Source organism: Apis laboriosa, unplaced genomic scaffold (assembly GCF_014066325.1).
Source record: "Apis laboriosa isolate Shangri-la unplaced genomic scaffold, ASM1406632v1 scaffold13_cov153, whole genome shotgun sequence".
NCBI classification, from domain to species: Eukaryota; Metazoa; Arthropoda; class Insecta; order Hymenoptera; family Apidae; genus Apis; species Apis laboriosa.
The window spans coordinates 3,657,828-3,668,980 of NW_025221370.1; the positions used below are offsets into that span (position 1 = coordinate 3,657,828).

Below are 11,153 nucleotides of genomic sequence, written 5' to 3' on the forward strand. Positions count from 1 at the left end.
GTTCATTACGTTTATTTTTATCGAACGACTAATGTGTACATCGATATTTTTCATGTTTGTCGATAAAAAAAACTCGATAAGTAATTTTAAAGTATTAAGTACTATTTTTTCAATCGTGATAAAAAATATCAAAAATTCTTTACTCTCTAGGAATAATTTAATATAAATAAAGGGATAGATAATAAAAAATTTTATGAACTTGAATATTTAACGAAAATAAGGCATTTAATATAAAATAGTTGCTAAATGATCTTTATACACATATATTTTATACTATTTTTAATTCATTGATATCAAGTTCAAATGTATATTACATGCAGTCATATCGTTAGAGACATAAAAAAAATTCTCAATATTCTCTTCGTTTATTATCGTCATTGTCCTTAAAAGACTGGTATCTGACTTCGATGTACATCTATTAAATCATCATCTAGAGTAAGCAGTACCATAAATGAAAAAAACATTGCTAAAGCAGATAAAAAATGCCAAATGTCATGACTATCAAAAAAGTGTAAGAATTCGCAGGGTTTATTATAATGACGTGATTGAGCTGGAGTAAGTTCCCATGAAATGGTTTTGTTTATAAAAAAATATAAAGCAGCGGCCCAAAATATAATTGATAAAACAATATAAATACATGGTTGAAGTAGAATTCGTTCTTTATGACAAATCTGAAATGTTAAAAATATATTAATTCGTAATATAAGAATAATAAATATAAATATAATTATTCGTATATATATATATATATATATATATATGTATATATATACCTTCATAATAATATAAAAAGTAGTATATAAAATTAAATTAGACATTAATATGGCTAATAGAAACGTGGCAAAATTTTTTTCTTGATATATATTTCCAATTACTGCGAGAGCAATGTTCCATAAATTTGCTATAACAAGCATAAAAAAGCGTCCTATATACAAAGGTCGAAATAAATATCTAATTCCAGAACGGGCGTCATGTTTACAGTTCTAAAAAATTATAAAATTAGTGATAAATTGTGCCTAACAAATAATCAGGTCAAAATTAAAAATATTAGATTCATTAAATATAAAATTACCTGTAGTACTCTTGTTAACAAAGCTCTAAATTTCCATCGTCCCATATAATAAATTTGAATGGTCATAAAAAGACAAGTTAATAGATGTGTGATTGTAAATAAAATCCAAAAATATATTGAGCCATTCAAAACTCCCATCAAGTTTATGAAAATAATGAATGCCAACATTGCAAATGTAACTGATGCCCGAGCATTTATATCAGGATGACGAGTTTGATAAATTTTAATCATGCATAATACTGTTATGATGTACATAAAACTTGAATCTAAATGATTAATCTTTGTCATTAATAATACAAAAAAAATCACAATATTTTAATATAAAATAATTATTATCTTACCAAATTGAAAATTACTTCGATTTGGACATACATGATAACTTCCTGAAAGTATTCCTTCCATAATAAGTGCAGTACCCATTGCATAAAATAATCCATAATGTTGTGGTATGCCATAACATTTATTTTTTTCTTTATCAAATTCATTATGTTCTCGGAAAGATGTTAAAAATATAAATAGAAAACCTAACATAATATATCCAATATTTGAAAATACATGATTAAAATCTGATAATGCTTGAAATGGATGAGCACATAAAAAATTATAATAACACATATCTTGATTGCCAGTAACATGAAGTACATGCTGATATGTAATTAACAGCTGTACTGCAGGTAAAGTATAAAAAATAGCGACCGTTATCAAATAATATAAATATAATCTAGATTTATGCCTAAGAATTTTTGGATCTTTACGAGCCAAATCACAAACAGAAAGTACAAGTTTTGTTCGTATTATTTCCTTATCAGAAAGAGCATCTTCCATCATATCAATATCATCCTCATCCAGTGAAGAATCATCATCTATAGATACTGGTCCTGACTGTAATATAATTAATACAATTGATTAAAAAATAGTATTTAAAAAAAAAAAATAAGTTTTTGTTTTACCTCTTCTATTGTTGAAGGACTTGGTATAGGTTCATTAATATGTTCTGATTCTTGATTTAATATCTCTTCTTTCATTTGTCTATCTCTTTTAATTTTTGATATCACAGTGCTCACAACATAGGTAATACAAAAACTAAAAATAACACATACAACTATTCCTGAAGCAATAATATAATCTCTTTTGGTAATACTAGCATTTATTGTTAATATCACTTGTTTATTCCGTGAAGGAATCATAGTAGGAGTTCCATAACAATCAGTATCATCACTTTTTACTACAAGTACCACAAAGAAGCCTAATGGAAATTCTTCTTTCTAAAAAATAATAATTAAACTTTAATTAAATTTAATTAAAATAACTAGCTCTATGTAATATATAAAATATATTAAAAGATACATTTTAATATAAAAAATATTTACTGGCACAGTTATACCACCCTGTCGAATTATAGTTTGCCAATATCCAGAAAATTCAATATTCCTCTCTAAATCAAACACAGGACACTAAAAAAAGATCATAAAATATGACATTATATATAAAATATATTATATATAAATATATATATAACATGTATGAATATGACAATTAGATATAAAATTTAGACTTACTGATATATTTTGTATTGAAACAGTCATACAAATATCACTATCAGACTTGACATGAACAATTACAGAAGAATTTTCTACTTGTCCTGAGAAAGTATAACCATAATAAATAGGTTGAGATGGTGAAATTTCTACAGTTTTGTTTTCTCCAGTACTGAAGAAAATGAAAATAATTATTATTAATTTCCTTTATTTTATTTTATAATTCAATTCCAAGATATAACAATAAATTTCTATTGCTTATCTATATTTATTAAAATATATACCTTAAATAAAAATTATGTTCTTTTGTCACATTAAGTATAAATGAAATATTTTGGTGATTAGTAGTGGATATACTAATAATCATAAATTCTTTTTCCTGTTTTAATCCATTGAGATTATAATTGGTTGAACATAGAGTTCTACTTGTTTTATTATATTCTGAATTATTAAAATACATACTCTTCACTATAAGAGGGATTTGCCATGATAAGAATTCTTTTTTTTGACGAACAACTACTATAAGAGGTAGATTACTTGTAGCATTGCTTTCAACTTCTATTCTTACAGTTTCCATTGAAGTTACCTAAAAATAAAACTTATAATTATGTTATATATATGTTATATTATATAAAAATTATAATTTGTATAAAAATGTTTATACTTACATTATTAATAGGATATAAAAATACATATTCAACATTAATATTTATGGCAAATTGATATACTGTATAATTTGCCATAATAACAATAGAAGAAAATGATTGAGATTGCAAAGGAATAACTTCGTGAAAATTAAATAATAATAAAGTAATCACCATTAAAATCTTCTGCATAATTAACATCTTAAATATTGATATATAATTATATTAACCAAAATTTTTATAAAATACGTAAATATATACATAAATATATTCAATTCTAACTAATATTTGTACTAAAAAAGTATTAATTTAGAAAATTAATTTTTTCATTTACGAAAATCAAATATAAAATTTGATATTCTAGTATGCAAGTACATATTTTTTAGATATAATAGAAATAATATTGATATTGACAGTCACAAAATGATTAAACTTGCTTAAACGATATAACTGTTAGAGCCCAAAACATTCGAAAAGAATGCAAATTTGATTGGTTATTTCTGATAGATCTATAATCTATAAAAATAAAAATATGTATTTGTGAAAAAAATTATTTAAATATGAATTATAAATACTTTCATAAATAATTTTTTAAAGAAAATTAGTTATGCAAATATAATTGCATGAATATATGAATGTTGCATATTTACAACTATGATATAGTTACTTAATTATGTTAACATTATATTATTTTTCATATTAATTCATATTTTTCTATGAATAAAATCTTCAAATTCTACATCGAATATTATTTAGCGAATAAAAAATCAAAATCTATTATATATTATAAAACAAATATATATTGTATCATGATTTAATAAATAAAATAAGATTATTAATTTAATAAATAAATAAAATATTTTAATACTAATTATTTTTATTATTACTAATATCTATATTTTTTATATTGTGTTTTATTAATTTTTTAATCTCTTTTTTATTTTCAATATTTTATTCCAAAAGATTATGAATTTAAAAGTTGTACTATATTACTATATTATTTTTGGAACATAATTTAATTTTATTACTTTAAAATAATATTAAATCAACAAATGAATTATTTATTCATAAATGATATTATTATACGATCAAAAATAATTATACATAACAATTACATTTAATTATTTTAATAAAAATTTAAAGATATAATTAAAATAGAAATTGTATATGTTTTTCCTGTAAAACTATTTACATAATTTAAATTTTTAATAAATATTTTATCTTCAACATTTTATATTTTTTAAAAGTAATAAATTTATTATTATTTATATTTTTTGAATTTATTTTAAATAAATGTTAATTATAATTAGTTAAAAATATTTTTTTTTTCAATATATATTTTTAAATATCATAAAAGTAAATTTAATATTTAATATTTATAATAATAAATATTAAATTATTTTTTTCTAGAATAAATCTTGAAAAATTACATTACAAGCTGATTCACTTTAGTCATTGTTATTAAAGATGGCGGTATCCGTGGCACCAAAGGATGTTAATACATATTTAAGTCAAAATCAAAATGTTGCAGACAAAGAATTGGCTGCAGAATGGGCGCAACTTGAAGAATTATATAATAAAAGGTATTTTTTATAAAATATTTTATATTACATATATATTTCAATAGGAAAAAATTTTAAAGTATTCAAGTTTCATTGTCCGGTGACTTGCAGGCTTTGGCATCAATTGACACTTAAATTAGAAACATTCGTAAAAAATCCAGTACTTCAGAAAGGTGATAAATTAGTAGAGTTATATGTAAACTTTTTATCAACTTTTGAGAACAAGTAAGCATAATATATTTATTTCTTTGAAATGTTAATTTATAACCTCACTTATTTGATTCATATAATGATTATAATAATTAGAGTATTATTTTATTATTATAGTTATTCAAAAATACATATTTTTTATATTTAGGATAAATCCTTTATCATTGGTAGAAATATTAGCATATGTAATACAACAATTTCAAGATAAACAAGAAGCAATTAAATTCTTGGAAAAAACAGAATCTAAAGTTAAAAGCAATAATGAAGCTGTTGCTTTATGTAAAGTTCTTACTGGACAGATTTTGCTTGAAAAGTTAAATAATCAAGAACAAGCAAAACAAATTATAGAAGAAGTAGAAGTTATGTTAGATAATGCTGATGGTGTTACAACAGTCCATGGTAGATTTTATTTATTAGCCAGTCGTCTTTATCGTCTTCAAGGAAAACATGCTGAATATTATCGTACTGCTTTAAGGTAATATTATACTTATAAGTTTTAAACAATGAAAAATTTCAATTAGATTTTGCATTTTAGATATTTGGGTTGTATTGATTTAAATAGTTTAAATAGACAAGAACAAGAACAACATGCATTTTTCCTTGGATTAGCTGCACTTTTAGGTGAAGGAGTCTATAATCTTGGGGAATTATTAGCTCATCCAGTTTTACAATCCTTGAAAGGTACTCCAAACTCTTGGTTAGTTGATTTATTACAAGCTTTCAATGCTGGTGATATTGTTGCTCTTGAAAAATTAAAGCCACAATGGAGCAAAGTTGCTGATTTAGCTGCACAAGAATTAAAATTAAGGCAAAAAATATCTCTTCTATGTCTCATGGAAATGACTTTCAAACGGCAAGCTAATAACAGGTTCTTATATTGTTTTATTATAAAAATATTAAAATATCATACAAAATAAACTAATTTAATAAATTAATTTATTAAATAGATTATTTTTTTATTATAGACAATTGACATTTGCGGAAATTTCTCAAGAAACTCGTTTACCATTGGGTGAAGTAGAATTATTGGTAATGAAAGCTTTAGCTCAAGGTTTAGTTCGTGGTGCTATTGATCAAGTAGCAGGGACAGTAAATATGACATGGGTACAACCTCGCGTATTAGATCGTACGCAAATAGCTGGAATGGTTCAACGACTCGATGGATGGTGTAAGGATGTTAGTTCAATGGAACGTTTATTAGAGTCTAGAGCGTCTGAGATTCTTACACTTTAATATTAGGTTTGGAAATTTTGCATTGATTGATCCATTTATAAGTTTTATTCGTATAGCTTTATTAACTCATTGGCTTACCATTTTTAAAGAGAGGAAGTATAATTTACTACATAGAATATAAATAAACAAAAAAAATAATTAATTTCATCATGATAAATCAATGAGTTAATATAAAAAAAGATATAAAATACATTTTTTTTTAAATTAAATAAAATTATATTATGTACAAGTAAATGAAAAAAAAATACAAATTTATTTTTAATTTAATATTCTAAAACAATTTAACAAAAAATTTTGTTCAAAAACTTTGTACTATTAAAATATTAATAATAACAATATATATTATCATTTATTGTGTTTTTTTTATTTATATATTTTAAATATATGCTATTATTAATCTATCAACTTTGGTTTTTATTTAATAAATTAGGTAATGAAGATAAATATATCAGAACTCTTGATTACATAAATTTTGAAATCAGTTTGAAATCATCTTAAGAATACTATAAATGAAACATATATAGATAATGATTTTCTATTTAAATATTTATCTACTTTTAAAAAGATTTCAAAAGATGGCGTTAATAGTTAATTCTATTTCTGTCCTTTCCTTGTATTTGCTTTCTTAATTCATTTAAGTTTTATTTGCGGCATTCTAATTTTTATATATTTTTGTTCTTTTTTTCAATATTTGGTCTCTTTATAATCTATTTTTTTATCTAAAGCATATAATAAATATAAAATTATTTTATATATTTATAAAATATTCTATATTTAATAATTCATTATTATTATTATATTTGTAATTTTATTGAATTTAATTTTAATTTCAACTAAACTAACATTAAATTGTAATATTGAAATCTTATTTTAAGTTGACTCAATTCAAAAATATTGAATATTAAATATTAAATGTATCTATTCTGTTCTTTATCTTTATTAAAAAAAACTAAATAAACTAAAAAAACTAATAATGCTAAGCCGATAATATTGGAAATGATATGAATATGATAAGAAAATTGTAATTATTATCATATAAAAATGCATTGAATATTAAATCTATTTATAGTTTATGATAAACTTGCATAAAAGTAAAGAATAAAGAGATTTGTAGATTTGTAAATGATTTCAAATTTTATGTTTATTAAGTATTTATCTTCAATATTATAATTTCTTAATGTTATATTTCATAAATAATATATATATATATATATACATACATATTATATACATAGGACTATATAATAAAAAATAATTAATTTATTATGATTAACGATTACAAATCTATCATTCAATGGCATCCAGAAATGATATTAATTTCTGAAAAACCAGTAACATGGAAAGGATTTTTAAAAGTTTCTTATAATTCAGGACGAAATATGCGAATTAAATTAAAATTAATTGTACATAATTATCCGTCATTATGTGATGCTGAAATTAATTTTGGTAAAGAAATTGCATTCATACGCAATAAAGAATTTAGTGAAAAAGTGAAAAATTTAATGCATAATGTAAATAAAATATCAACTTTTTTAAAACAATTACAATTATTAATTGTGAGTAATAATTTTTTATATATTTGTCTTTTTTTTAATTATAATATATTTTATATATTTGTCTTTTTTTTCAATATAATATATATTAATATATATATATAATAATATTATTATTATTTTTTTGTAGAGTAATTTCATTAACAACAGATATATTATTGAAGATAATAGATATGAAGCCATAGATAATCAAACAATGGAAATGTTAAAAGAATTAAAAGATGTACTTGATACATCATCTGTATGTGAAAAAAATATATAATTTTAATTTAATTTTAATTATTAATATAAAAAAGATTGATATTGTTTTCATTCATTGTTTAAAGAAAAGTTGATATTGTTTAAAATTATTAATTATTAGTACTTTAGACAATTAGTACTATTAGACAATTTGAATTATAATAATTATAAATGTTATTATTATAGGGAATTCAGATATTATCTAATAATAGTTTGAGTACAATCAAATTATCTTTGAATAATATTGCTATAAAATTGCAAAGAATAAATCATAGGACATGTTCATGGACAGTTGTTGATTCAGATTTACCTGAAATACCTGCCTTGGGACCTTTTGGAAAAAATATATCAACATTAGTTATAGCAAGGAATAAACTTAAACTTCAAGTAGAAATACTTGAAAAAGCATGGTCAAATTTAAAACAAATTGATGAGTAAACATATAGATAATTATGAATATTTATTTTTTATTTTTTTTTCAATACTTAGCACAATATATATATATGTATATATTATATTACTTTTAAACAAATAGGAATTGTTGGATAATAGATCCATTACAGCCAAAACCATATCATCTTTATCGACGAATTTATTTAACACCATCTTTATCAATGTACATTAAAATAGATCCTCTGAATCCTATGGATTTACCAGAAATTACATTTATGGGTAGTGATTCAGAAGTTAAATCAAAAAAAGAATTGATTTCTAAGAAGTTACATGTGTGGGACATATAATTATTATTATTTCTATTTATATTATAAAATAACACATTAATTAATATTTAATTAATATTTATAATTAATATTTAAACACATTAATATATATAATAAAAGCAATATTAAACATTATAATATTTTTTCAGAATTGGAATCCAAATCATGATATTTTAAATAATTTAAAGATGTTATTAGATATAGATACATTTCTCAAAAAGGAAATAAATAAAGAATCTACAGAAGATAATAATGCAATTGTTGCTGATGAAGAATGTTGTATTTGTTTTTCTCTACAATTAGATAATGAAACTCTACCTGATAAAATTTGTAGTAATGAAAAATGTAAAAGACATTTCCATACATCTTGTCTATTACAAGTATGAATATTACATAACTTTTAAATTAAAATATAAATCTTTATTTAATATTTATTAAACTATTTATATTTACAAATATTTATATTTATATTTATTTTATTTTTAGTGGTTACAAGCAATTGTTGGGAATCATGTTATATTTGATCATATTCATGGTTCATGTCCTAATTGTCAAGAAAGCATATCGTGCTATATTAAATGGTATAATATAAGTATAAATTATAGGAATATATTAATTTATTATTTAAACACATGTACATATCTATAATTCATGCATTTTATCCACTGCTCAACATTATTATTAAATTGACTACTGCCACATATTAAAATTAATGTAGTATTAGCTATTTTATTTTTAAGTACTTCAAAAATTGATTTTTTATCCAATCTTCCAGATTTTATATTTATACCATGGATATTACAAACATCTAAAATATAGAATGTAAAAAAATATTTTGAAAAGAAAAAAATTTAAAAAAAACTTATTAATATAAAAATATCTGAATTACTTTGCATTTGTGATATGTGCAAAGTACATTTGAAATTCCAATAATCTGATAAGATTTGTAATTCTTTTTTTAGAGGAATCTGCAATATATTTTTAAATCCTCCAATAAGATGAATTTTTGTCTCTTCTAATTCATTTTCTACAATTGATTTTGCTATGTGATAAACTGCAGTTATTCCAGATCCCATAGAGAACATAATAATTGTCTGAAAACTGAAAAGTATTTAATATTTTTAAAATAATTTTATATTTTTTATTATTAAATTTATATTTTATTAAATTATAATATATATTGTATTATTATTAATTTATAAACAAAGAAGTAATAAAACAAATACATATTAATTTATATACCTATTACTTTCATATTTAAAATTTCCATATGGTCCTCTAACATGAATTATATCACCTATTTTTATGTTCTTTAAATATTGACTAAATTTTCCATTTGGATAAAGTCTAATTAGAAATTCAATACAGTCATCTGTGAAAAAAATTGGTGTAAATGGTTTGGTAATGTCATGTAAATGTAACATAACATGTTGTCCAGGATCAATTAATATTTTTTTATTTTTGTAGTTATTTTCTAAAAAATTAATAATTATTAACAGCATCACAAATTAAAATTAAAATTAATATATAATTTTCATAAAATTCATTTAAATATTCATTTGCTTTATATACCATAATATTTCAAAACAATTAAAATATAACATTCAGATCTTTCTTCTATATTAAAAACTACAAAATTTTTATATTTATACAAATGAAGTATGTTTTGTTTATTCTGTATTTTTATATTCTGTTTTTTTTTTCTTTCATATTCTTCGAGTAATTTTTTATGTACATCAAAAATGCAAGGATCACATGCATTATGGCAACAGTCTTCCTCTGATGGTGTTATTGGTCTACTATTTTCATTATTATCAGCACACATATTATGAAATAATATTAATAAATATATTAGTAAAATAATATTACAAAAGTATATATAATATATAATAAATTTTTTATAAATATTTTTTAAAAATTTCACAAGAAAGTAATAGAAATTTTCTTTATAATATTATAACATTAAAATAACTATAACATTAAAATAAATATTATAACATAAAATTAAAATAATAATTTTTTATTTTCCAAAAATGTAATAAATAATATTTATTATTAATTTGTTGTTTTTTTATATATTTTTAATAAAATCTTTATTATGTTTTTTTATATATCTCAAATTAATATTTATTTTCAAAATTTTTCATTTTAAATACAGAAGAATTAATAAATTCTATTAATAATACATAAATAATATTATTTAAGAATATTTTTAAAAATAATGTATAATTATTATATTATTATATTATAATTTATATTAAAATAATTAGATATGTATATTCAACATCGTCTAGCAACAATCTATAAACTGCTGATAATCAGCTGATCAACTGTCAAAAATATATTAATAGATTTATATCTATAAAGTGTAGTCTCTCTAAA

At 20.8% G+C, this 11,153-nt stretch overlaps 4 protein-coding genes across 7 annotated transcripts; 2 read left to right on the plus strand and 2 right to left on the minus strand.

Annotated features, from left to right (window-relative positions):
* Positions 1-166: 166 nt before the first annotated feature.
* On the minus strand, positions 167-3,547 carry LOC122721080 (SID1 transmembrane family member 1-like). 2 transcript variants are annotated; one of them, XM_043948330.1, is made up of 9 exons: positions 3,279-3,547; positions 2,895-3,196; positions 2,632-2,782; positions 2,443-2,526; positions 2,023-2,337; positions 1,414-1,954; positions 1,073-1,338; positions 774-983; positions 167-671 (listed from the first exon to the last, which is right to left on the minus strand). In XM_043948330.1, exons 1-9 carry the CDS (start codon positions 3,453-3,455, stop codon positions 384-386), a joined length of 2,334 nt encoding a protein of 777 aa, XP_043804265.1. In that variant the 5' UTR covers positions 3,456-3,547; the 3' UTR covers positions 167-383. The 2 variants fall into 2 exon arrangements, with proteins under 2 accessions (XP_043804265.1, XP_043804264.1); XM_043948329.1 differs by having other exon boundaries at positions 167-983; positions 3,279-3,546.
* Positions 3,548-4,720: 1,173 nt separating this feature from the next.
* On the plus strand, positions 4,721-6,479 carry LOC122720954 (26S proteasome non-ATPase regulatory subunit 13). The gene is made up of 5 exons (XM_043948096.1): positions 4,721-4,837; positions 4,928-5,041; positions 5,175-5,501; positions 5,562-5,894; positions 5,992-6,479. The coding sequence occupies exons 1-5, from the start codon at positions 4,722-4,724 to the stop codon at positions 6,257-6,259; spliced, it is 1,158 nt and encodes a 385-aa protein (XP_043804031.1). The 5' UTR covers position 4,721; the 3' UTR covers positions 6,260-6,479.
* An 864-nt stretch (positions 6,480-7,343) lies between these two features.
* On the plus strand, positions 7,344-9,688 carry LOC122720885 (E3 ubiquitin-protein ligase FANCL). Of its 3 annotated transcripts, none has more exons than XM_043947938.1 (7): positions 7,344-7,407; positions 7,495-7,815; positions 7,943-8,053; positions 8,239-8,486; positions 8,588-8,777; positions 8,921-9,151; positions 9,258-9,419. In XM_043947938.1, the coding sequence occupies exons 2-7, from the start codon at positions 7,525-7,527 to the stop codon at positions 9,417-9,419; spliced, it is 1,233 nt and encodes a 410-aa protein (XP_043803873.1). In that variant the 5' UTR covers positions 7,344-7,407; positions 7,495-7,524. The 3 variants fall into 3 exon arrangements, with proteins under 3 accessions (XP_043803873.1, XP_043803872.1, XP_043803874.1); XM_043947939.1 differs by adding an exon at positions 9,547-9,688 and having other exon boundaries at positions 7,350-7,815; positions 9,258-9,352; XM_043947937.1 differs by having other exon boundaries at positions 7,348-7,815.
* Positions 9,392-10,687, minus strand: LOC122720886 (NADH-cytochrome b5 reductase-like). Its single transcript, XM_043947940.1, has 4 exons — positions 10,344-10,687; positions 10,014-10,245; positions 9,661-9,872; positions 9,392-9,579 (listed from the first exon to the last, which is right to left on the minus strand). The coding sequence occupies exons 1-4, from the start codon at positions 10,594-10,596 to the stop codon at positions 9,392-9,394; spliced, it is 885 nt and encodes a 294-aa protein (XP_043803875.1). The 5' UTR covers positions 10,597-10,687.
* Positions 10,688-11,153: the final 466 nt, after the last annotated feature.

Coding starts and splice junctions, on each gene's coding strand:
- LOC122720954 (XM_043948096.1), top strand. CDS start 4,722: ATGGCGGTATCCGTGGCACCAAAGGATGTTAATACATATTTAAGTCAA. Junction 4,838..4,927: donor GAAGAATTATATAATAAAAG/GTATTTTTTATA, acceptor GGTGACTTGCAG/GCTTTGGCATCAATTGACAC. Junction 5,042..5,174: donor TTATCAACTTTTGAGAACAA/GTAAGCATAATA, acceptor TTTTATATTTAG/GATAAATCCTTTATCATTGG.
- LOC122721080 (XM_043948329.1), bottom strand. CDS start 3,455: ATGTTAATTATGCAGAAGATTTTAATGGTGATTACTTTATTATTATTT. Junction 2,783..2,894: donor GAACATAATTTTTATTTAAG/GTATATATTTTA, acceptor CATTTTCTTCAG/TACTGGAGAAAACAAAACTG. Junction 1,339..1,413: donor TCGAAGTAATTTTCAATTTG/GTAAGATAATAA, acceptor TTAATCATTTAG/ATTCAAGTTTTATGTACATC.
- LOC122720886 (XM_043947940.1), bottom strand. CDS start 10,596: ATGTGTGCTGATAATAATGAAAATAGTAGACCAATAACACCATCAGAG. Junction 10,246..10,343: donor AATTGTTTTGAAATATTATG/GTATATAAAGCA, acceptor TTAATTTTTTAG/AAAATAACTACAAAAATAAA. Junction 9,873..10,013: donor TTTAAATATGAAAGTAATAG/GTATATAAATTA, acceptor AATACTTTTCAG/TTTTCAGACAATTATTATGT.
- LOC122720885 (XM_043947938.1), top strand. CDS start 7,525: ATGATTAACGATTACAAATCTATCATTCAATGGCATCCAGAAATGATA. Junction 8,054..8,238: donor ATGTACTTGATACATCATCT/GTATGTGAAAAA, acceptor TTATTATTATAG/GGAATTCAGATATTATCTAA. Junction 8,487..8,587: donor AATTTAAAACAAATTGATGA/GTAAACATATAG, acceptor TTAAACAAATAG/GAATTGTTGGATAATAGATC.